We start from the raw sequence: 25,827 nt of genomic DNA, 5'->3' as shown, positions 1-25,827 counted from the left end.
CCCGCATGACACAGTGTACTTCAGTGGTCCCCAACCACCGGGCCGTGAGGAAACAATATGAGTCAGCTGCACCTTCCCTCAGTCGCTGTCACACTGACTTTTGAACTTGAACTCACGCGAGGTCATCAGTCGCCTAAATGCAGTGATACCCTCGCGCCGGTGTGGAACCGCCAACGCTTCTGGCCCGGAGCACGGCTGGCGGGAAGTGCCGATGCTGCTGGCCCAGAGCACAGCCAGCGAGAATCGCCGATACTACTGGCGAGGAGCACGGACAGATGGGAGCCGCCTCTAAACCTGTTTAGCACACCGAATGTTCATGGGGAACCCTGTGCTAAAATATTCGCAGACAACCTAATTTGGGCTCAAGGTTTTGTAAGTATCAGAACAGCTACCTCGCAGCGATCTACTGAAACAAATTTTTTGTCGGCCGATAGATCCTATCCTACAAGGGGTTGCGGGCGCGGGCCTGTCGCTCTCCTCACTCGGTTGGTTGCTCTGTCTGAACTGTGACTGCCATGGCCCCGGCACAAGGACCTCTGGCCCTGAACTTGTCCTCTTACCCCACCCACGACCAGCCGCACCTGGCCAGGCCGTCTGGCGGTGGGCAGGCAGAGGCCGGAGTTCGGGCTCAGAGGCTGTCTAATGAGGCAACAAAGCCCTCAAAACTGGGACGAGTAGTCCGCCACCGCTTTCATTCAAACGAAGGAAGCCTTGGCGAACGCCGCGATGCTAGTGCACCCCAGAGTGGACGTCCCTACCGCCCTCACAGTGGACGCATCTAACACATCAGTCAGTGGGGTGCTGGAGCAACCCATCAAGGGGCACTGGCAACCCCTGGCGTTTTTCAGCAAACACCTACCTCCACCCGAGCTCAAATACAGTGCTTTCGACTGGGAACTGTTATTGCTATACCTGGCAATCCGGAATTTCAGGTACTTCTTAGAAGGTCGGCCCTTCACCGCGTTCACCGACCACAAACCGCTTACCTTTACGTTCACGAAGGTGTCCAATCCCTGGTCGTCCCGCCAGCAGCGACATCTGTCCGACATCTCTGAATACACGACGGATGTCCGGCATGTCTCGGGAAAGGACGCGATCTCTCACCCTAACATTCATGCCCTTTCCGAAGGGGTCGACTTTGAGGCGCTGGCAGAGGCAGAGCAGGCAGATGAGGAGATCCCTAGTTACAGAACCGCAGTCTCCGGTTTGCAGCTCCAGGACCTCCCCATAGGCCCGGGTGAGAGGACCCTACTCTGATGTCGCCACCGGCCAACCCCGCCCCGTTGTCCCGGCAGCCTGGCTGCGAAGCGTTTTCGACTCCATTCACAACTCAGCGCACCCCTCCATCAGGACAACTGTCCGGCTGGTAGCCAACCGGTTTGTTTGGCACGGACTCTGCAAACAGGTCAGTGAATGGGCCAAAACGTGCACGCACTGCCAAACAGCCAAGGTGCAGCGGCACACCAAAGCCCCGCCGCAGCAGTTCTACCCCACCCACCGGCGTTTCGACCACATTCACGTGGATATCATGGGACCCCTGCCAGTGTCACGCAGAGCGCGGCACCTCCTGACTATCGTGCACCGGTTCACAAAATGGCCAGAGGATATCCCGCTCCCGGACACCACCTCCGAATCTTGTGCCCAGGCCCTGATCACCACCTGGATATCTCGCTTTGGTGTACCAGCCCACATTACCTCCAACAGAGGCACCCAGTTCACCTCCAGCCTGTGGTCAGCTATGGCCAGCCTTTTGGGGACTCAGCTGCACCACACAACTGCCTACCACCCACAGTCGAACGGACTAGTGGAGCGTTTCCACGGTCACCTGAAGTCGGCCCTCATGGCCCGCCTGCGAGGAGCCAACTGGGCGGACGAGCTTCCCTGGGTCCTATTCGGCATCCGCACGGCGCCCAAAGACGATTTGCATGCCTCGTCGGCCAAGTTGGTGTACGGCGCACCCCTGGTCGTCCCCGGGGAGTTCATACCACAGCAGTCCTGGGCAGACTACGCTAGAGGCTCGGTGACCTGGCTCCCATACCCACTTCGCAGCATGGACAGAACCCGATCTGCGTACCCAAAGACCTGCAAAACTGTAAGTTTGTGTTTGTACAACGGGGCAGGCATCGGCCACCGCTGCAACGGCCCTATGAGGGGCCGTTTACGGTGCTCAGGAACAACGGGTCCACGTTCGTGCTGGACTTTGGGGGCAGAGAGGAGGTTTTCAGAGTGGACCGACTCAAACCGGCCCATGTGGACCTGGTGCAACCAGTGGAGTTTCCGGCACCGCGGCGCAGGGGTCGACCTCCCAAACAGGGTCCGGCCCAGACTGTGGACATTGGGGGGTGTATCGCTGGTTCTGGAGGGGGGGGTTATGTGGTGACCCACTTCCTGGCGCACTCGAACTGGCTCACAAATAGCCAGCGTGTGGGCACAAAGGCCAGGTCCGCAACAAAGGGAGAAAGCCTGCGGGGGTTTGTGAGTACATGTCCCTTGGAGCGTCCGCGCCCGGGGAGGGCGGGATGAGGGAGGCTTTAAAGCAAGGCTGTGAAGTTCGAATAAAATCATCTTTAATTGCAGTTTACCGACTCCGTGTCGTTATTTTAACGCTGCGTGTAGCACACCACTATACTCCTATATTTTATGGTCTTACATCAGATTGGTTCCATCCCAAACAATCTCCAGGTAAACCTGCTCCACACTGTCAGGGAGGTTCATTCCTGTTCCCTGGGATTGGCAGGGGATGGGGACCAGAGCCCCAGGTTACCCATTCCAGTGATAATTTTCTTTCTACAGTGTGTCGACCAGACCTGTAGACGGTACGCCAGCAGTGTGAAACCCCACATGTTATCAGGCTGGTGCCTAAAACGTCTTTTATCTATTAACTCTTTATTTTCTGCCATTAATACCCGCAGTATCTCCAAAACTCACTGTGCCTTACCAATGTAGTTAAAATTCTCCGCAATCAGTCTGTTCATATTAAACGTCTCAGCATTAGTTTTCAAATCTCTCCAGCTTTATATCTCACAAAATGCTGGAGGACTCAGCAGGCCAGGCAGCGTCTATGGAAAAAAAAGTACAGTGGAAGACCCGGTCCGAGACCCTTCAGCCCGATACATGCTTTCCCATACATGCTGTCTGGCCTGCTGAGTTCCTCCAGCATTTTGTGTGTGTAGTTCAGATTTCCAGCATCTGCAGATTCCCTCGGTTGTTGCATGTTGCACTCTGTCTGTGACTCGTTTCCTCGGCAACGGATGCGGGAGAGGGAGGGGGATCGCCCTGGTCCCGGGGGTGGCGTTGAGGCTTCCTTCCCCCCCACCCCCAGCGGGGTGGCAGGGACCGAACTGAAATGGGGTCGGTCTGTACTGGCTGCCCTTTGGAAGAATGAGAAGGGATGGAATGGGCTTCTCCATTCCCTGCCTGTTCCTGCCTGACTAAACACCTCTTCAACATTACCAGTGTATCAGCTTGAACCTTTCCCTGGCAGCCATCAGTCTCTGAGGAAAATAGAAACTCACCTGCTCAATCTATTTGAACCAATCCCTCTCCCACTTTTAAATTGAAGCTCTGCCCTTGTGTATTTGACATTTGCTGCCTGTGTAAAAGACTCTTGTCCACCTTATCTATTTTAAAGGTCTCTGCTAGGCCTTTGAAACAACAGAAATAAAGGGAGATTGAACAAACACAGTTTGTAAACAATCTGTGTTTCTACATCCTCACCTTATAACTGAAACTGTCATTCCTGAGATGTGGCAACCAGCTTGGATCACAAGATTTTAAAATGTTTCTAATGTGTCTGCCACAATCACCGGCAGTTTGTTCAAAATACATACCACACTCTGCCCATTATGTCTGATCTGAAACACCTACCTTCTTGTTTTTACCAGCCATTTCCTGTGAAAAAAACTATGTGTTTTTACCCTGTCTGTGATCCTCTACAGGGATCACCTCTGAATCTGCTCTGCTCCAGGGAATAAAATACTAGTCTGTACAACCTGTCCTTCTAACTCAGACTCCCCAGGTCTAAGCAAACATCTGGGATTTATTTTTTTCCGTGCACTCTTTCTAGTTTAGGAACATCTTTGCTATAATAGGGTGATCAAAACGATAGTCCGTATCCCCAGTCAGTCCTCACCAAAGACTTGTATATCTACAACGTATCTTCTCAACTCTTATACTCTGTGCCATGAATGATGAAGGACAGCAGGTCAAACAACACCAACTTCACCACTGTATCTCCTTGAGGTGTCACTTCCGGTGAACTATGATTCACATGGACATTGTTTATATAAATTACAAACAACAAAGGTCCCGGTGCGCAGTGGAACCACTTGACAGAGACCTCCAGTCTGAGGTATAACCCTCAACCACCAGCCTCTGCCTCCTGTTACTGAGGCAATTATGAAACCAATCAATTATCTCCCTTGGATTCCATCTCTCAGAACTAACCTCCCAGACCAGAGTCAAAGGTCTGGCTAATGTCCAGATAGACAACACTCACAACCCTAACCTCATCTACGCACTTGTGAAATTCCTGAAAGAGCTGCAAGATATTTGTGAGACATGATTTCCCTTGCACAAAGCTGTGCTGACTGTCTTGAATCAGACCAAATGTTGGTAGATCCTGTTCCTCAGAAACCCCTCCAGTATATTCCCCAACACTGATATCCTGCCTGTAGTTTCCTGACTAGTTTCCAGTACCCTTTTTAAACAATGGCACAGCATTAAAACAAAAGACCTAAAGTCATTGGAGCAGGATTAGGTCTTCTGGCTCATCCAGTCTGTTCCATCATTCCATCATGCCTGATTTATTATCCATCCCAACCCCATTCTCCAGCCTTCTCCCCGTTGTTACGAACCCCGTAACTAGGTCACTTACCAGCAAAGATAGAGAGGTCCGTTGAAGTCTGATGGTACTATTTTTAACAGTATTTATTGATAAAAATACACAAAATAATATCAATGCAACCATACAGATAATATACGTCATCAATACTAAATCTAAATGCGCGGGTATAATAATAATCAATAAGAAATAGCTCTATCGTTGTCTAGGGGATAATGTATTGTCTGATGGAAATATAAAAGTCACGGTTAGTTCGTTCACGCTGCAGTGTTTTGGTTTGAGAGAAAGATGGGTTTGAACCTTGCCCAATCCTTTTATGATGTTAATCCTTCGAGTCGTTGGGAGTTGGTTTCCCTGTTGTTAGCTAAAAGCCGTTCTTCCGTGGTAAAAGCCACTGGTTCCGGGGCAAAATGGTACCAAACGCACGTGGCCTTCTCCCAACGGCTTCTGCTTTTACGGGATCGCTAGCGTTTCTCCTGGTGCGTCTGAAGGGGCTGTTCCCACAGACCCTCTTTTATCCTGACTCACAGGGTCTCAGATGTCAATCAGGTTGGGGTGATGCAATCCCTCCCTCACCCAGCCCACTTTGCCTGAGGGCTTCCACGTAGCACAGTATTGTAATATACAAGTTCGTCTTCAAGAGACAATGGCCGTGTCCCGTAGCTTTATATCGCCGGGGAACGAGACATTCCGTACGTCTCTCTCTCATTTCCTGGGTCTCCTGCCCCAAATCAATAGTGATCTTGTGATTCTCACAAAGGAGGGGGCTACCCCGCACCCTTCGGCCCCTCAGAGCTGTGGTACATTCATAACACCGTAAACTTTGATGCCCTTAATAATAATTAAATCACACTAACATCTGATTTAAATAGACCTATTGACTGCCTTCATGGCCGCCCGTGCCAAAGAAACCCATCGATTGATCACCTTCTGACTAAAGAAATTACTCATCTCTATTCTAGATGGGCATCATATATTGGGAGTGTAGTCTGGTTCTAGATTCTTCCATTATTGGAAACATCCTCTCATATCAACGCTACTTAGGCCTTTCAACATTCAATGTGTTTCTATACGATGCTCCCTCATTCTTTTAGACTCCAGTGAGTACCTGCCCAGATCATCAAATGATGGTTATATCCTAACTCTTTCAGACTTGGGATCATTCTCGTGAATTTCCCCTGCAGCCTCTGCAATGTCAGCACAGCCTTTCTTAGAAAATTGACCCAAACCTGCTCATGATACTTCAAATAAGGTCTGACTAAAGCTGCAGCATTAGATGCTTGCTTTTATATTATAGTTCTCTTGGAATGAATACATATATTGCATTTGCCTTCCTTACTACCATCTAAACGTGCACATTAACCTTTAGGGAATCCTGCACTGGTACCCCCAAAGTCCCTTTACACATCTGATTTCTGTTCTCTCCCTGATTAGATGGAGTCCATGCCTTTATTCCTCCTCCCAGAGGACATGGCCACACACTTCCTTACACTCTATATTGTCTGGCACTTCTTTGTCCTTTCTATAAATCTGTCCAAGTGCTACTGCAGACTCCTTGCTTCCATAACACTGCCTGCCTCTCTGTCTATTTTTGATTTATCCACAGACTGTCGATCCTCAAAACTGTCAATTCCACATTAATCACTCTCCAATCACGTGTAACCTCAAATGGTGCCTGTGATGAAGCAACAATTTCTCCCGTGGCCTCCACAGTGTATTCTCTAACTTCTCACAAAATATAAGAATGTACCTGATATGACCCTGGAAATTCAACAGCCTTAATGCATCTTAAGGCTTCCAATATAGATCCCTGCTAATTTGAATGTGGTCTAAGAAATCACAGCTGATTCCTGCCATTTTGGTAACACCATCACTTTCCATAATTTTCTCAATGGTGAAATAAACGTCAGAAACATTCATGGAAAGTCTCTCCCATTTCCTTCACTTCCACACACAGATGGCCATCCTCATCTCCAAGCGGAACAATTCTGTCCAAATTCCCTATTCCTCTGAATGTACCGAGAGAATCTCAGGGGATTTTACTCGCTTTTCCTTCCAATTCTTGATATATCGTCCTTTTACACGCCTAATTTTTATGAGAGATCGTATGTCTAATAATATTCTGGAACAATTTCCTGAGCATTGATCCAAGCCTCATCAGTCAGTAATTTACTGGTTTAACTCTATGGCCTGAGGAACAACATGCCCTGGAATATCAGCATTCCCTTCTCTGATCTCACTATCCTCTATGACCACATTGATGAATAGTGATGTGAAGTACTGGTTCAGTCCTTCGTCCACTTCAGACATAAACTCTCTCCTTTGTCCTTTTGTTGTTGTACTCTCACCATAGTGCCCCTTCTCCCCACAGTCATTTCTTGTCCCTGTTTGAAACTTTTATCTTCTCTGTTGCTTGCTTCATATTGCCAGAGGCCATCTCCAATTTATACACCTGAAACATTCTTTATCTTTTTCTTTCAGACTGAATTCATAACATCTCTTACCACGCCCTTCTGCCGGACTTTACCATCCTTGTCTTTCCTCCACACATCGAAACAGTCTGAATTCTGACCTGATTGCCTTTAACAAACAGTCACATGTCAAACACAAAATACTCTGCAGATGCTGAGGTCAAAGCAACACGCACAACACAGGGTGTTGGCCGGAAACATTGACTGTCCGTTTCCATGTATGCTGCCCCCCCCCCCCCCCGCTGAGTTCCTCCAGCGTGTTGTGAGAGTCACATGTCAAATATGGTTGGACAAATCACATTCCGCTCTCTTCAGTTCCTGTCCAACACAGTTGCCTTTCGCTATAATCCCGATTGACCACATAACCACTGTGTCCAGTCTTGTGTTTATTTACTTTTCCCTGAATGAAACTTTTATCAATGGCCAGGCTCATTTCCCAACACAATGTCTTCTATGACCACCTTCCCTGGTTAGACTATCCACTTCTATGTTAAAAAACATCCCAGTATTCTTCCAACATATGCAGTGATATCTAAGCCCTTGAGTCTAAGGGAGTCCCAGTCAACATTGGGGAAATTAGTCGCCCTCTGCAACAACCCTGTTGCCTTTGCATCTTTCATTCCCTGCTACATTTCAGTTTCTTTACCTGCTGCTGGCATTTGGGAGGCCTGTAGCACAACTCCATCAGTGAATGCACCTCTCTTATCCTGAGCTCTATTCACACTGTCTCACTGGATGAAGCCTCCAGTGTGTTCTCTCTTAGTCCCTCACCCACAATTCCATGTAAAGGCTGATCTGCCATCAGACTCCTCCTGTATGTCGATCCCACTTCCCTGATTTTACAAACAGTTATCCTCGTTCTCTTTAAATCTTTTTGGTCATCCAGCATCTCCATTCCCTTCAGTTAGGGGATTCTAGTGTTAGTTACACAGTGCTTTGTTGTTGGTAGAGTGGGCAGTGAAGATTCTTTGAGAGCACAACGGGATTGAGATGACCTGGGGAAGTCGGCCAAAGAATGTTGATGTGGACAAGTGTGAGCTCCTGCATTTTGAGAAGTCCAACCAGGAAAGGACCGGCACAGTAAATTCTCGTTCCTTGGAGAGTATTGCAGAGAGAGTGTCTATGGAATACAGAGGTTGGTCAGACAACGTCCGTTGTCCTTTATTCCTTGGAACCAGAATCATTTATCACCGTGTTATATGACAAGGAATCTGTCATTTTATTTTGACGGCAGTACAATGCGATGAAGGTGCAGATGTGAACATTGTGTCAGCATAACGCCAAGAGATTCTGGGAATCGCGAACAACGCGGACAAAATGCTGGAGGAACCCAGCAAGTCCGGCAGCATCTCCCACCAGAGTCCTGAGGAAGGGTCTCAGCCCGAAATGTCGGCTGTTTATTCCCACCATTGATGCTGCCTGAGTTGCTGATTTCCGTCAGCAGTGAGTGTGTATTGTGTCAGAGAGAGTGAGTTAAAGGAGCGGGCGGCTTAGACCAGTGTCACTGTGTTTGTGAGTCCTAACACATCGTAGGATTTCTCAGCGCCTCCTGTAGAAAATGAAAAGATTTTTCTGTTACGGAAGCGCCCCACTCCCCAGCTCAGTCCCGAAGAGGGAATTAACCGCAAAGTTTTAATTCAATTAAATAATTCAGCCATAAAACAGAGAACAGGTCAACGATCAGGAGAGAACGCGGGCAATGCAGTAATGAAACGGGTTAAAATAGAAAGCGCTGTCTTTAATCCCGATTAAACTTTCTTTCCAGCGAACATTCCGGCCTCAGGGACGGACAGGGACTAGTCCGAGTTTCCGCAGCGTCCGATTTGAATTGGAATCGGCGAGTTTTTGAGGAGAGAGAAACACAGAAAAATGAAGCCGCCGGGAGCTGCCAGCAGGATGTCTCCGCCCCGTCCGCTCGCTGCCTTTAAATTGCTCTGTGCCGCCGCCTTTCGCTTCATTTCTCATTCAGTTCTGATTGTGAGAAGGATTTACCAGAGTCGCCGACATGACTGAGACAGCACCCGCCGAAACGGCTCCTCCAGCCGCACCCGCCGCCGCAAAGAAGACTCCCAAGAAGAAGGCGGCTGTCCGGAGCAAACCAACCGGTCCCTCGCTGGGCGAACAGATCGATAAGATCGTGGCGGGTTGTCAGGATAGGAAGGGTATGTCCGGTGTGGCCATCATGAAGGCTCTGGCCGACAGCGGTGTCGATGTGGCGAAACGTCGCCACCAGGTCAAAATGAGCATCAAGAGGAAAGTGGAAAGCGGCTCCTTGGTTCAGGCCAAGGGCTCGGGTATTTCGGGATCCTTTAAATCCGGTAAAGGGAAAACTGCCGTGAAGGTGGTGAAGAAAGCGAACAAGCCAGCGGCAAAGAAATCTCCCAGCAAGAAGCTTGGCGCCAAGAAACCAGCGGCTAAAAAAGGGGGAGGTAAGAAACCAGCGGCTAAGAAAGCGGCAGCAAAGAAACCAGCGGCTAAAAAAGCGGCAGCAAAGAAACCAGCGGCTAAAAAAGCGGGAGCAAAGAAACCCGCGGCTAAGAAAGCGGCAGCAAAGAAACCCGCGGCTAAGAAAGCGGCGCCGAAGCCCAAGAGCCCCAAGAAAGCCGCAGCCCCGAACACGAAGGCGGCCAAGAAGCCGAAGTCGAAATCCGCGAAACCCAAGAAGACAGCAGTCAAAAAGTGAATTGAGAATCCACCATTTGTGTGTATCTGAACCCAACGGCTCTTCTCAGAGCCACCCACATCTCAGAAAAGAGCTGATTCGGAGTGTTGTGATTCCCGCGCCGGGTCCGATTGAGAACTTCTCAATGGAACCCGAGATTGCCGGTACCTCTGACATTTGGTGCGGTGTCTGAAATGAGACACGGATGCCCGAGCTGAGATTGAGAGATAAGGGATGTGGGCAGTTTCAGGCCCAATTCCTTCTCCGATCTGGGAGAGAGTGACTGAGACATAGACACCGGCGGAGATTCAGCTGAGTTGATTGGGAACTGCTGAAACCTACGCGAGAGGGGAGGGGGCGTGTTGAGAGAGGGATCCGTCTCTGGGACGGACTGCAGCGGGAGGCTATATGATAAACTACCCGGTGGCATTGCCGACTGACCTTCATGCAGGCCCCAGCTACAAAACTACATTGTTAATTTACACAAAACACCAATATAAAAAATGTACAAGAGCGAAATCTAATCTTAAAAATCACTATTTCCTGGCGGTCACCGCCCCCTGAATTCCCCCACTGTTAGCCCTCGCGTCGGCATGCTTCACTCCAAGCACAGCGGGCACGAACGTATCCCCATGTCCAAAGCAAACAAAACGGTAACAGCCGCACCAGCTGTACACGACAGGTTTGTGGGAGAAGTGAAGGGCCAGATGAGACCCTGACAGGAAGTGAGCGCGTTCATCTCCTGTCCCTCGCTAAACTACCCTGGGAGCACGGGGCAATTAGTGCAAAATCGATCAGCAGGACAGGTCGCTACTACAATAATGATGAGCAAGCTACAGCCCTTTCCTTTGCCGTGGTAGTGGCTCTTAAAAGAGCCTTTTCTGGTGTTCGGAGTGTAGGCTGGGCTTAGGCGCGCTCCCCGCGGATGCGGCGGGCCAACTGGATGTCCTTGGGCATAATGGTGACTCGCTTGGCGTGGATGGCGCACAGGTTAGTGTCCTCAAAGAGCCCGACCAGGTAAGCCTCACTTGCCTCCTGCAGGGCCATGACGGCCGAGCTCTGGAAACGCAGATCGGTTTTGAAGTCCTGAGCGATCTCCCGGACCAGGCGCTGGAAGGGAAGTTTGCGGATGAGCAGCTCGGTGGATTTCTGGTAGCGCCGGATCTCCCTCAGAGCCACGGTGCCGGGCCGGTAGCGATGAGGCTTCTTCACTCCGCCGGTGGCAGGAGCGCTCTTCCGCGCCGCTTTGGTCGCCAACTGTTTGCGAGGAGCTTTTCCGCCAGTCGATTTGCGCGCTGTCTGCTTGGTGCGGGCCATTCTGCTTCAGGAGTGAGGACACAGGCTGAAATACAGGAACAAGATAGACGAAACGGGCTCCAGCACAGGCTTTTATACGGCTGGGAAGGGCCGTCCCACCGCTTATGACTGGCTGTGCACCAACTGTCTGTTAAAGGATCTCCTTGCTGCGATTGGTTTATTGATTTCATGCAGGCTGGCGACGAATAACAATTTGCGACAAAATGGGAAATTGTTAATTGGCGGTCGGACTTCATCCAATCGGAATGCAGTGTGATTGGCGCCCGATTAATTTCGAACCGCCCGCCAATTTCAGAGCACCCAGCCTGATAACTTATTATTTACAATTAATTCTATCACGGATCATGTATTTTCAGTTTCATTTAATATCTAATTCCCTCAGTTAAGATTTGAATGCATGATTACGGAATCGACTCTCAAAACGACTTAACTGATTTCTGTCCGAGATGGACGGAATGATTAAGATCGATATAAATGCATCCAGCATTTACGGTAATCACCGCCTGGAAAGGCACAATCGCAGCTATATATATTTCAAGCGGAATGATTAATCTGTTTCAAAAGTAGCTCAGCCAAATATATCGATAAAAATAATTAAAAGGTTGTGGACACGGCTCCCTCTGTGAGGCGGTGGGTGGCTCTTAGAAGAGCCTTTGTGTTGTTCTCGGGAGGAAGTGGGAGTTTTTCAGCCGCCGAAGCCATAGAGAGTGCGGCCCTGGCGTTTCAGAGCGTACACCACATCCATGGCAGTGACCGTCTTGCGCTTGGCGTGTTCAGTGTAGGTGACCGCATCCCGGATCACATTCTCCAGGAAAACCTTCAGCACCCCGCGGGTCTCCTCGTAGATCAGACCAGAGATCCGCTTGACGCCGCCACGGCGAGCCAGACGCCGGATGGCCGGTTTGGTGATGCCCTGGATGTTATCCCGGAGCACTTTACGGTGCCGCTTGGCTCCGCCTTTGCCCAGTCCTTTGCCTCCTTTTCCTCTGCCAGACATGATGCTGCTTCACTAGGGTCGCTGCTCAGTGACAAACCGACTGCTGATGTCTCCTTTTATACACAGCGCCCCGACCTGCCTGAGAAACGCGCAGAGAGACAGAGGCGGGGAGGGGAGGAGACAGAGTCAGTGTGACGGACAGAGCCGAGAGCGGCCTCTCATCGTCCAGCTCCGCCTTCACTTTACCACACCCGCTAATTTCCAGCAGAAAGCGCTCTTTCTCGATCTGTGTCCTCTGGTCCGAGACTCCCCCACTATAGGAAACATCCTCTCCACATCCACTCTATCTGTGATCCTAGACTCCCCCACTATAGGAAATATCCACTCCAGATCCACTCTATCTGTGTCCTCTGGTCCTGACTATAGGAAACATCCTCTCCACATTCACTCTATCTGTGTCCTCTGGTCCTAGACTCCCCCACTATGGGAAACATACTCTCCACATCCACTCTATCTGTGTCCTCTGGTCCTAGACTCCCCCACTATAGGAAACATCCTCTCCACATCCACTCTATCTGTGTCCTCTGATCCTAGACTTCCCCACTGTAGGAAACATCCTCCCCACATCCACTCTATCTGTGTCCTCTGGTCCTAGACTCCCCCACTGTAGGAAACATCCCCTCCACATCCACTCTAGCCAGACAGGGAGACATACTTTATTGATCCCGGGGGAAATTGGGTTTCGTTACAGTCGCACCAGCCAATAGTGTAGAAATATAGCAATATAAAACCATAAATAATTCAATAATAATAAGTAAATTATGCCAAGTGGAAATAAGTCCAGGACCAGCCTATTGGCGCAGGTTGTCTGACACTCCGAGGGAGGAGTTGTAAAGTTTGATGGCCACAGGCAGGAGCGACTTCCTATGACGCTCAGTGTTGCATCTCGGTGGAATGAGTCTCTGGCTGAATGTATTCCTGTGCCTAACCAGTACATTATGGAGTGGATGGGAGACATTGTCCAAGATGGCATGCAACACGAACAGACTGGAGGATTTCTGGAAATTTGCTGATTCTCCTGCTTTAAATTATAGGAAGTGCTTTTCCATTCCGCAAATCCCCGAGGACCTCAGTCTGTCCCTCCCCGGCCCCAGGACCAGTGCAAGCGTCCTGACACACAGCAGTTGGTGGGCGAGGGTGCAGTCACATCCAGTGATGAGAGGGTTAATTCATCAGAACAATTGTTCCCCTGGGTCACGAGGGAAATGAAAGTCCGGTCACATAAAGGAACAGGATACATCGGCAGATATAAGGATACACAGACCTCGCTTTGGTGCCTTCTAAAGCCCAGGTAAAGTGGTGGCTGAGGAGCTGGTGTGAGGTGGGTGAGGGCTTTAGGTACGAGGATCATTGAGGTCCTGAGGGAAAGGTGAGACGGGTCCAAGGAGGGGAGCCAATATGTTTACGGGAGCTTTCTTCGTGCTACACGTAAGGGTTTAACCGAGCAGGTATGAGGTCCTACACAGTGATTTTCGGGTAATAGGTTAAAAAGCAGGATTTCCAGGATTGTAATTATCGAATTGTGGCCCAAACCTTGTGCTGGTGTGGTGAGGAAACAATTGCTGCTGGAACTGATGCAGGAGGGAAGTCTTCAGATTCATGGATCAATGGGCTCCCTTCCAGTCAGGTGGGAGACCGGGACAAACAAGACCATTTCCATCTGGACCAGAGGGGAACCAATATCCTCACCAGGAGGTTTGATTGTGTTACTTGGCGGAGTTTGAACTCTAGTAGCAAGTGGGAGAATGTATGTATGACAAGACAGTCTGAAAAGAACGAGAGCCAACGTCAGGCCAATAAACATGGTGGGATTGGTGGGCTGAAATAAGTTTATTTCAACATTAGGAGTATTATGTTGTCGGACGTTCAGGGCTGGCAGCTCAACATCTCTAGGTTTCATTGTTTTACATGTGAGTGGGGGGGGAGGGGGGTTATAAGATGCAGAGGTTACCCCACTGGGAATGTCACAGCAAACTGGGGGGGCTCACTTACAGAGGCAATCTACAGTCACACGGACTGGATTATAGTATTGGCCCCCAATAACCACCGGGAGGTGGAGGAACACAGAGGTTTATGTTTAGGGAGAGGTGCAGAACAGAACTGTCATAGTGGGGGCTTTATCTTCCCTCGAATTGACTGGTTCTTGTTCAATGCTGAGATGCTCAAGATTTCTTCAGCGATTCCGAGGAGTGTTTGAAACATTATGTACAGAGCCCCACCAGAGGCGAGAACAGACGGGAATTAGTTTAGGGAAACGAGCCAGTACAGCTGACGATCACAATTTATTTTGTTCGTTAATTATGAGTAAGACAGAAGCCAAGGGGCATTGATTGGGAGCAGCCACTGTCAGACAAGTCGACACCTGACATGTGGGAGTTGTTTAAAGACCAGCAGCTCAGCGTTCAGGATCAGCATGTTCCTGTAAGGAGTAAGGACAAGGACGGTAAGGTAAGGGAACTTTGGATGAATGGAGAGATCCTGAATTTAGTCAGAAGGATATGGAAGGTTTATGAAGCTAAAATCAGACTGGGTATCTTTGGAATATAAAGATAGCGGGGAAATGCGAAAGCTGGTGATAGGAAAGGCCAACAAATGGGGCCTCAAACCGTCCTCGTGGAGTGGGATCAAAGATAATCCCAAGGCCTTTTGATTTATATTAGTTAAACAGGGATAACCAGAGACTGGAAAGGTCCACTCAAGATTAAAGGAGGAATGATGTGGTTGAAGTCAGACCAAGTGGCTGAGGTACTAAATGAGTCCGTTGTGTCAATATTGACCGAGGAGAAGGAATTGAATGTCAATGAAAACAGTGCGAGACATGCTAATATGCAGAGACATGTTGAGATTGAGGAGGAGGCTGTGCTGGGACATCTGAAAAGCAATAAGATGGATAAGACTCCAAGAACTGAATGCATATATCCTACAATAGTGAAAGAAGCAAGTGAGCAGATTGCTGGGAATTTGACAAGGATCTATGTCGGGGTCCCCAACTTTGTTTCCACCGCGGACCCATTTAATATTGACAATATTCTTGCGGACCGGCCGGCGGAGGAGAGGGGTAGGGGTTTGTTAATATATAACAGAATGCAGGTGAAACTATAAGTCACTTGTAAGTGGCTCAATTTTGTTTCTAAAAGGGTTTATCTAAAGAATTTAATAACAAACACACAGTGCATATTTTCCTCCCATGAATACAGTGATAAGTCAATTATAGGGCACTTATAAATCAATAACACATTTGGATATTAAACACAAAGCGCATATTTTCCTCGTATGAACATATAAAATCATTGCAACACACCAATATCGGTGAATCAGTAAGACGCCTGGGCTTGTTTCCCTGCAATAAGGCGGTCTCATCGAGGGGTGATGGGAGACAGCAATACTCAAAGGGGGTTCCTTATGTCCTGATGAAGGGTCTCGGCCTGAAACATTGATAGTGCTTCTCCTTACAGATGCTGCCTGGCCTGCTGTGTTCTACCAGCATTTTGTGTGTGTTTGAATTTCCAGCATCTGCAGATTTCCTTGTGTTTGCTCCTTATATCCAGTCTATTCCGCAATTTAGTTTTTGTTACATTTGTTGCAGAAAACCCCGCTTCACAGGGATATGATGTTGGAAACGGAAGCAACGTTTTCAGTGCTGTCGTGGCAATCTCAGGATATTCAGCCTTGACTTTGATCCAGAATGCCGGCAGAGATGTTATGTCAAACATATTTTTCAGCCCACCGTCATTTGCAAGCTCGAGGAGTTGATCTTCCCGCGCTGACATGGATAGTTGTCATTCTGCCCTGAAGTGACAAATTGAGTTCATTGAGCAGGTTGAAGATGTCACACAGATCAGAGAGTTTTGCTATCGACCCCTCTTCAAGTGTGCTGCCAGTGGTGACGTTTTTCCTGAAAGAAATCTCTGTAGCTGCTCTCTTAACTCAAAAACCTTGGCCAGGGCTCTCCATCTTGACAGTCACCTGACTTCAGTGTGAAAGAGAAGGCGTTTGTGCTCTGCATCCATTTCTTCACAAAGCTGCTCAAACAGACGTGAGTTAAGGGCTTTTACTTTGATGTGATTGATAACTTCAACAACGTCACTAAATACACTGTTAAGATCAGGTGACATTTTTCGGCGAGCCAGCATCTCCGTTTATGACACAGTTTGCAGACTGTCATTCAGGAGCAACCTCTTTGACTCGGGTAGTGAAACCAGACAGCCGTCCAGTCATAGCTGCAGCCCCATCTGTGCATATTCCAACACAGAATGACCAGTCCGGTTTGCCTAACATGTAGTCATTCAAAGACTTGAACAGTTCTGCCCCAGTTGTGTTAGTTGGCGGTGGCATTGCGCACAACGTATCCTCGTGCACATCGTCTTGAAATATATATCGCACATAAACCAGCAGTGTTACCTTGTTGTCACACTGGTAGACTCGTCGACGTGGATAGCATACCATGGTGACTCATTAAACCATTCTAACATCTATGCTTCGATGTCCTCCGCTTTGTCATCGATTCTTCTTGAAACTGTGGTAGCTGGAAGAGAAACCTGTGCCATCTTGTTAGCTGCAGCTTCTCTCAACAGTTCACAGCACATGTCCTTGGCAGCAGGCAGAATCAATTCTTCCCCAACAGTGAAAGGCTTCTTAGCCTCAGCAATACGGCTAGCCACTAACTATGACGTTCTCAGAGCAGCAGCATTTGTGGAGGTGGTGGCTCTCAGCACTTGCTTCTGTCCCGCTTGCTCACGTTTTTTCCACTCAAAAAACTTAAAGGGTTTGTCTTTAAGTGCAGGGAGCTGGGACTCGAGATGCCGAAGCAGTTTTGAGGGCTTCATTGCCTCATTAGACAGCATGTCTCCACATATCACACACAGGGGCTTGGAGCATACGAGTCACCGGTCGCAATAATGCCATATTTTATGTGCGACTCGTCGTATTTTCAGTTGAAGGAAGCTTTCTTTTTTTTGTAGTCTTGGCCTCAGCCGTCTCTGCGTTGTCGTCATCATTGGGCCTTTTATGTCCCCTACCACCTCTTCCAAAGAAACTCTCAAGCGACGTTTGTTTTTTACTCATACCGACTGATGACCTTGCGTGCGTTCAAGTTCAACAGTGGCGTGACAGGGAATGAGGAAAGGTGCAACTGACTCATATCGTTTCATATCACCAAATCATAATGATTCTTCACAGCCCGGCAGCACACGTTTGCGGCCCGGTCCCGGTCTGTAGCCCGGTGGTTGGGGACCACTGATCTGAGACACTCCAGAGTTGTTTTGAGGTGACAGACAGGCAGGCACTCTGTGAGCCACATGGAGAGGACATTGATGGGCTCACAGAGTGCATCACTGGTTACATCAACTTCTGTGTGGACTGCAATGTTCCAGCAAGAACTGTCCTTCGTTATTCAAATAACAAGTCACGGGTAATAAAGGACATCCTGAATGCTAAAAAGAGGGCATTTAGAGATGGAAATAGGGAGGAGTTGAGGAGACCCTGGAGAGACGTTCTAGGGCAGTTCCGGCCTATGGTTAGGCCACACTTAGACCCCCTCCCGTTCGCCTACCAGCCCCGACTAGGAGTTGAGGATGCCATCGTCTAACTGCTGAACCGTGTCTACGCCCACCTGGACAAGCCGACGAGCACTGTGAGGGTCATGTTTTTTGAGCCCTGCTCTGCTCGGTGAGAAGCTGACAGTGATGCAGGAGGATGCTTCCCTGGTGTCATGGATTTTTGATTACCTGACTGGCAGACCACAGTACGAGTGCTTACAACACTGTGCGCCAGACAGAGTGGTCAGCAGCACTGGGGCTCCACAGGGGACTGTCCTGTCTCCCTTTCTCATCACCATCTACACCTCGGACTTCAACTACTGCACAAAGTCTTGCCAACTTCAGAAGTTTTCTGATGACTCTGCCATAGTTGGATGCATCAGCAAGGGAGATGAGGTGGAGTACAGGGCTACGGTGGGAAACTTTGTCAAATGGTGTGAGCAGAATCATCTGCAGTTTAATGTGAAAAAGACTAAGGAGCTGGTGGTGGACCTGAGGAGGGCTAAGGCACCGGTGACCCCTGTTTCCATCCAAGGGGTCAGTGTGGACATGGTGGAGGATTACAAATACCTGGGGATACGAATTGACAATAAACTGGACTGGTCGAAGAATAGTGAGGCTGTCTACAAGAAGGGTCAGAGCCGTCTCTATTTCCTGAGGAGAATGAGGACCTTTAAAATCTGCCGGACGATGCTGAGGATGTTCCACGAGTCTGTGGTGGCCAGTGCTATCATGTTTGTTGTTGTGTGCTGGGGAAGCAGGCTGAGGGTAGCAGACACCAATAGAATCAACAAACTCATTTGTAAGGCCAGTGATGTTGTGGGGGTGGAACTGGACTCTCTGAGGGTGGTGTCTGAAAAGAGGATGCTGTCCAAGTTGCATGCCATCTTGGATAATGTCTCCCATCCAATGCATAATGTACTGGTTAGGCCAGGCATGGGCAAACTACCATAGGCCATATGCGGCCTGTTAAGCTTTTTAATCCGGCCCGCAGAACTTGATGAAATTATATTAATAAACCTTGTTAACGTTTTCCCCCCGCAATTCTGGCGCTTTCCCAATAGATGACGCACTCTATATACATATATATATATATATATTCTATATGAGTAAAATAAAATGAGCACTCTATATGAGTAAAATCAGAGCTCATGGCATTGGGGACAGGGTTTCAACATGGATAGAAAACTGGTTGGCAGATAGAAAGAAAAGGGTAGCAGTGAATGGGTGTTTCTCAGACTGGCTGGAGGTGACTAGTGGGGTACCACAGGGCTCTGTATTGGGACCACAGCTCTTTACGATTTATGTCAATGATTTAGATGAGGGCATTGAAAACTATATCAGCAAGTTTGCTGACGATACTAAACTGGGTGGCAGTGTGACATGCGAAGAGGACGTTAGGAGAATAGAGGGAGACTTGGATAGGCTGAGTGAGTGGGCAGATACTTGGCAGATGTCATTCAATGTGAATAAATGTGAAGTTATCCACTTTGGAAGCTGGAACAAGAGGGCAGAGTATTGTCTGAACGGTGTCGAGTTAGGTAAGGGAGAAATGCAAAGAGACCTAGGAGTCCTAGTTCACCAGTCAATGAAGGTGAATGAGCAAGTGCAACAGGCAGTGAAGAGGGCAAATGGAATGTTGGCCTTTGTTACAAGGAGAATTGAATACAAGAGCAAGGATGTTCTTTTTGCATTTGTACAGGGCCCTGGTGAGACCACACCTGGAATATTGTGTACAGTTTTGGTCTCCAGGTTTAAGGAAGGACATTCTGGCTATTGAGGAAGTGCAGCGTAGATTCACTAGGTTGATTCCTGGGATGGCAGGGCTGTCTTACGCAGAGAGATTGGAGAGATTGGGCTTGTACACGCTGGAATTGAGGAGATTGAGAGGGGATCTGATTGAAACGTTTAAGATAATTAAAGGATTTGATAGGATTGAGGCAGGAAATATGTTCCAGATGTTGGGAGAGTCCAGTACCAGAGGGCATGGATTGAGAATAAGAGGTCAGTTATTTAAAACAGAGTTGAGGAAGAGCTTCTTCTCCCAGAGAGTTGTGGAGGTGTGGAATGCACTGCCTCGGAAGACGGTGGAGGCCAATTCTCTGGATGCTTTCAAGAAGGAGCTGGATAGATATCTGATGGATAGGGGAATCAAGGGATATGGGGACAAGGCAGGGACTGGGTATTGATAGTGAATGATCAGCCATGATCTCAGAATGGCGGTGCAGACTCGAGGGGCCGAATGGTCTACTTCTGCACCTATTGTCTATTGTCTATTTGTGGCGACCCATTTCCTGGCACATCCGAACCGGCTCACAATTAGCCAGCGTTCCGGCTAAGGGAGATAGCCTGCGGAGATTTGCGAGCACAGAGCTTTGGAGCCTCTGCGCCACGGGGGGCAGGTTGAGGGAGGCTTAAAAGTGAGGCTGGGGATTTCGAATAAAGTTTTTTTCTTCGACTGCAGTTACCGACTCCGTGTTGTAATTTTAGCGCTGCATGTAGCACACCGCTACACATTGACCTTTGTTGAGGTGCAGCGTATTACTCCACATTTGCGCTTTACTCTTTGTTCGGCTCGACCTATTTGTGTGAACAGGCGTTCAGTGTCATGAACATCAACAAAGCCAGCCACAGATCCAAGTTAACTGACCAACACCTCAGATCCATCCTGAGAATTGCCACAACAAAACTAAATCCAGACTTTGATGCGCTGGCTAAAAAGGGAGACCAACAACACTCTTCCCACTGAAATTAAAAATAAGTTTCTTCGTTGTGTTATGTAAAAAATGCATTTGAAAATATTTTTTTCAATAAGTCTTACATGTTACATGTCATTTCTGTTAAGTGATGGACACAAGTAGTGCGCAGGTGCACGTACGTTCTCAAAATAAAAAATGTGCTCCAGATCAAATAATGCACTCCGCATACTGGCGCGCAGTCACTGTTCTGTATTTGTGCTGGTCGTTGTTGAGGTTTGGCACAGGGGACAATTGAATAAGAAGGAGCAGGACAAGTAGACCTGCATCTCCAACCGTTTTTGAAATAAAGACAGTCAGGAGGAGAGTGATGATGATAATATCTTGAAGGATAACAGAATTTTCAGTGCTTTAAAATAATAACTTACTATTAAAAAAAGCTGTATTTTATTCATTTAATTTTCAGTGTTTTAAAAGTCATTTCAATAAATAGCTAAATACCATGGGACTTCAAAGACAGATATTTTGTTGTAATGCATTTGTTCATTTTCAATTGAAATTAAAGCACATGTTTTCTACATATCCCATGATATTTTATTTTCTCTTATGAGGTGTATTACCAAAACACTCCGTCCATCTGCTCCTGGTCCGGCCCCCCTGTCAAATTTTAGAACCCTTTGTGGCCCACAAGTCAAAAAGTTTGCCCACCCCTGGGTTAGGCACAGGAGTACATTCAGCCAGAGACTCATTCCACAGAGATGCAACACTGAACGTCATAGGAAGTCATTCCTGCCTGTGGCCATCAAACTTTACAACTCCTCCCTCGGACTGTCAGACACCCTGAGCTAATACACTGGTCCTGGACTTATTTCCATTTGGCATAATTTACTTATTATTATTTATTTATGGTTTATATTGCTATATTTCGACACTATTCTTGGTTGGTGCGACTGTAATGAAATCCAGTTTCCCTCGGGATTAATAAAGTATGTCTGTCTGTCTGTCTGTCTGTCTGTGCCCCCAATTGCAACATATGAGGTCCCTCAGTACTGGAGTGTAGCAAATGTTGCAGCTTTGATCAAGAAAGGAAATAACAAGAATCTAGGAATCTATAGGCAAGGCAGCCTCATTTCAGTGGTGGAGAAGCTACTGGGGAGGTTAGGCCACACTTAGATCCCCTCCAGTTGAGGTACAGGGTTTATGCTCATTTGGAAAGGCACGACCTGCTCAGGGACAATCAGCATGGCTTTGTGCAGGCAGATCACACTTGATAAAGCTGATTGAGGTTTCTGAGGAGGTGATACAGACTCTAAGATATAGGATCAGAATTAGGCCATTAGGCCCATCAAATCTGCTCCGTCATTTCATCATGGCTAATCCATTTTCCCTCAAAGCCCCAATCTCCTGCCTTCTCCCTGTAACCCTTCATGATCTGACCAATCAAGAATCTACCAACCTCTGCCTTAAATATACATAAAGTCTTGGCTCCACAGCCGCCCGAGGCAACAAATTCCACAGATTCACCACTCTCTGGCGAAAGAAATTTCTCATCTCCACATTCTACAATGCTCTATTCTGAGGCTGCGTCCTCTGGTCTCAGACACTCCCATCCTCCGCACATCCACTTTATCAAGGCCTTTCAATTAGGTCAGCCCTCATTGACCTAAATTCCAGTGAGTACAGGCCCAGAGCAATCAAACGCTCTTCATATGCCGAGCTGTTTCATCCTGGAGTCAACTTTGAGAATGTCCTTTGAAACACATCCAGTTTCAGCTCATCCTTCCTAAGATAAAAGGCCCACAAATGCTCACAATACTCCAGTGAGACCTCACCAGTACTTTATAAAGTCTGAACACTGTTATGATTGGTGCAGATATTGTGGACTGAAGGGCAGGTTGCCATCTGTTCCATATTGTGTACTGACGAATATGTTTGATCTACCAGCTATTGCAGGGACATGGTTACAGAGACTTGGACTGGGAATCTGACATTCCTACATGTTTAATGTTCCACACGGAATCAGCAAAATGGAAAGGAGCAGGGTGGATTTGTTCATAACGTGCGGGTGAAGGGGTGGATACAGTGCCATCAAAAGTATTCTGTCTCCTTTGGAGGTTTTCATGTTTATTGTTTTGCAACGTTGATTCACAGTGGATTTAATTTGGCTTTATTTTCCCACACTGATCAGCAGAATGGACTCTCTGGTCTCAAAGTGAAAAACAGATCTTTACAAAGTGATCTAATTAACTGCAAATATAAAACACAAAATAATTTAATTGCATTGGTATTCACCTCCTTCAAGTCAAGTTGACGCACATTTGTCAGTAATTACCGTTGGCTCTATGTGGACAGGTCTCTATGCGCTTTGCACATCTGGACACTGAAAATTTTCCCCATTCTTCTTTACAAAACTGCTGAAGCTCTGTCAGATTGCATGTGGTTCATGGGTGAACAGATCTTTTCAAGTCCAGCCACAAATTTTCAATTGGATTGAGGTCTGGACTCTGACTTGGCCACTCCAGGACATTAACTTTGGTTTTAAGTCATTCCTGTGCAGTTTTGGTTTTATACTTGCGGTCATTCTCCTGCTGGAAAATGAATCTTCTCCTAAGTCACAGTTCACTTGCAGACTGAATTAGGTTTTCCTCCAAGATGTCACTGTATTTGGCTGCATTCATTTTACCCTCTACTTTTCTGAGCCTTTCAGGGCCTGCTGCAGTGAAAACGCCCCACAGCATGATGCAGCCTCCACCAGGCTGGGATGGTGTATTTTTGATGCTGTGCGGTGTTTGTCTTACGCCAAACTAAGTGTTTAACCTGATGGCCAAAAAGGTCAATTTTGGTTTCATCAGACTATAGAACCTTCTTCCATTTGACTTCAGAGTCTTCTGGCAAACTCCAGGTGAGATTTCATGAGAGCTTTTTTCAACAATGGCTTTCTCTTTGCCACTCTCCCATAAAGCTCTGACAGGTGAAGCATCTGGGCAACAGTTGTTGTATACACAGTCTCTCCCATCTCAGCCACTGAAGATTGTGATTTCTCTAGAGTTATCATAGGTCTCTTGGTGGCCTCCCTCACTCGTCCCCTTCTTGCACAGTCACTCAGTTTTTGAGGATGGCCTAATCCTGGCAGATTTACAGCTTTGCCATGTTCTTTCCATTTCAGGATGAGTGACTTAACTGTACTCCAAGGGATATTCAGTGACTTGAAAATTTTCTTGTAACCGTCTCCTGAATTGTGTTTTTCAATTACCTTTTTGCAGAGCTGCTCAGAGTGTTAATTTGTTTTTATGGTGTAGTTTCTCCCAGGATACTGACTACCAACAGTCGTGTATTTTACTACAATCAATTGAAACACCTTGACTCACACAGAGACCTCCACTTAACTGATAATGTAATTCATAAAACTGTACCAGTGATGATTTGGGGGTGGATATTTATACAGTCAATTATTTTGTGTTTTATATCTGTAATTAATTTAAAGCACTTTGTGGAGATCTGTTTTCACTTTGACACAAAAGTCTTTTTCTCTTGATCAGTCAAACAAATGCCAAATTCAATCCACTGTCATTCAAAGTTGTAAAACATTAAAACATGAAAACTTTAAAGCAGCATGAATACTTTTCATAGGTACCTTACATGTAGGGACAGTGATGGTGAAAGGGGAGGGAAAGAAGACACGGGGAAGAGTAGTCTCAAGATCCTCAGGTGTTCCTCCCGATGGGATAAAGCACAAAAGGGGAGATATCAAAGAGAGATGAGAATGGAGCTGTGATTGTCATGAGAGATTTAATCGGAAGCAGATTGGGGTACCACAACATCGAGTACCTTTGCTCTGCGAGCTTCAACAACCACAATCTGCCAGTGGCAACGCATTCTACTTCCATTTCCCATTCACATACTGACATATCTGTGCCTTACAGGTGTCTTAACCAGTGGTGGTGTAGTAATAGGGACAAGCTGTCACTTCCTATTAATTGCTGCTTCAAATTGCCTCTGTCAACCTGGCTTTTACATATGGCTTAGCTACGAAGCCCGACGAACTCTTTCTAGTGACAGGGAGGGTCTAAATGGGTTTACTGGCATCATATAACTAACTGCTATGGGCAGATGGGGCTTTCACCCACGGTTGGCAGCTCATCTAGTGGAAGGAAAATTCTGATCTGAAACCTCTACTGGCTTGTGGCTCGACCCATTCATGGGGAAGGCTTCGGGATTAAACCCCGAGGAACAATCCAGAGCTGGATTCCCTGTCAGTCCGATGTTCAATGCAGACTGGCAATCCTGTGATACCATTGGTGCCTGACCCCACCGGTCTCTGCTGTTGCTCTGGATTCATCAGCTGCATGGAGAGCAGGAGCCCCTGCATGGGCAACAGCTTGCTTTACGTATCGTACTACCCTGGCTTGGATATTGACTTTCACATCGAGGGTACAATATCCATGGTCGACCCTGACGTAGCAGAGGGCCATCAATAACGTGTCTGTCCATGGCCTCCTCTCCTGCTACGATGAGGCCAACTGCAGGTTGGACGAGCAACATCTCATATTCTGATATTGATTTCTCCAAATTTCAGAAATCACTGCTCTCTGTTTGCACACATTCACCAAACTACTATTTTTTCTTCTGACTTTTCCCCCACTCTGGTGCCATTTACCCCCTTCACCTCTCCTCATGCACCGTCATGACTTGCCCATCAACTCTCTCTGGTTCTCCACCTCCTTCGTGTCATCCCATGGTTCAACGTTCTCTCCTACTGGATTCCTTCCTCTTCATCTCTTTGCCTTTCCTGTCTGTCACCCAGGTCTTCGCATCATCATCCCTCCACAAAACAACCCCCGCCCCCACTCACTTGTCCTCCTCCCTCTCCCCAGCACCTTATTCTGGCTTTTGTCCCTTTCTTTCTAATCCTGAAGAAAGTTCTCAGCCCGAAATGTTGACTCTTTGCTGAGTTCCTGCAGTATTCTGTGCGTGTTTGCTTCAGTCTGTGTGTTGATTAAAGCTGATCAAACTGGTACCGTGGAAGAGGAATTTGTGGAGTGGTCAGAGACAGTTTCTTACAGCAGGACTTTACCCAGGAACAGGCCATTTCAGATGTAATCTGTGTAATGAGGTGGGATTACAGAGAGATCTTGTGGTGAAGTATCCCAGAAGAAGTGATCACAATGAGGGAGAACTCCAGGCCACAGATTGAGGGTGAACACCAGGGTCCAGAACCAGTGTCCTCAACCTAAATAAAGGCAATTACAGAGACTTGACAGCGGAGTTGTCTGGGGCAGATGGGGTAAATATGCTCAGGAACAA

The 25,827-nt window shown here is 47.6% G+C and overlaps 3 protein-coding genes across 3 annotated transcripts; 1 reads left to right on the top strand and 2 right to left on the bottom strand.

The window, feature by feature from the left end:
* The first annotated feature begins 8,923 nt into the window (after positions 1–8,923).
* On the top strand, positions 8,924–10,013 carry LOC132383731 (histone H1-like). Its single transcript, XM_059954927.1, has one exon. It carries the CDS (start codon positions 9,320–9,322, stop codon positions 9,995–9,997), a length of 678 nt encoding a protein of 225 aa, XP_059810910.1. The 5' UTR covers positions 8,924–9,319; the 3' UTR covers positions 9,998–10,013.
* Positions 10,014–10,852: 839 nt separating this feature from the next.
* LOC132383732 (histone H3) lies at positions 10,853–11,315 on the bottom strand. Its single transcript, XM_059954928.1, has one exon. The coding sequence runs from the start codon at positions 11,291–11,293 to the stop codon at positions 10,883–10,885; it is 411 nt and encodes a 136-aa protein (XP_059810911.1). The 5' UTR covers positions 11,294–11,315; the 3' UTR covers positions 10,853–10,882.
* A 662-nt stretch (positions 11,316–11,977) lies between these two features.
* LOC132383733 (histone H4) lies at positions 11,978–12,293 on the bottom strand. The gene has a single exon (XM_059954929.1). It carries the CDS (start codon positions 12,288–12,290, stop codon positions 11,979–11,981), a length of 312 nt encoding a protein of 103 aa, XP_059810912.1. The 5' UTR covers positions 12,291–12,293; the 3' UTR covers position 11,978.
* Positions 12,294–25,827: the final 13,534 nt, after the last annotated feature.

The sequence above is a fragment of the Hypanus sabinus genome, chromosome 31, assembly GCF_030144855.1.
Source record: "Hypanus sabinus isolate sHypSab1 chromosome 31, sHypSab1.hap1, whole genome shotgun sequence".
NCBI lineage: Eukaryota > Metazoa > Chordata > Chondrichthyes > Myliobatiformes > Dasyatidae > Hypanus > Hypanus sabinus.
Note: the sequence above shows the minus strand (reverse complement) of the source record. Positions and strands in the feature narration are given on the sequence as shown.

Excerpts from the sequence above, each read along its gene's own strand:
- LOC132383731 (XM_059954927.1), top strand. The coding sequence starts at position 9,320 with ATGACTGAGACAGCACCCGCCGAAACGGCTCCTCCAGCCGCACCCGCC.
- LOC132383732 (XM_059954928.1), bottom strand. The coding sequence starts at position 11,293 with ATGGCCCGCACCAAGCAGACAGCGCGCAAATCGACTGGCGGAAAAGCT.
- LOC132383733 (XM_059954929.1), bottom strand. The coding sequence starts at position 12,290 with ATGTCTGGCAGAGGAAAAGGAGGCAAAGGACTGGGCAAAGGCGGAGCC.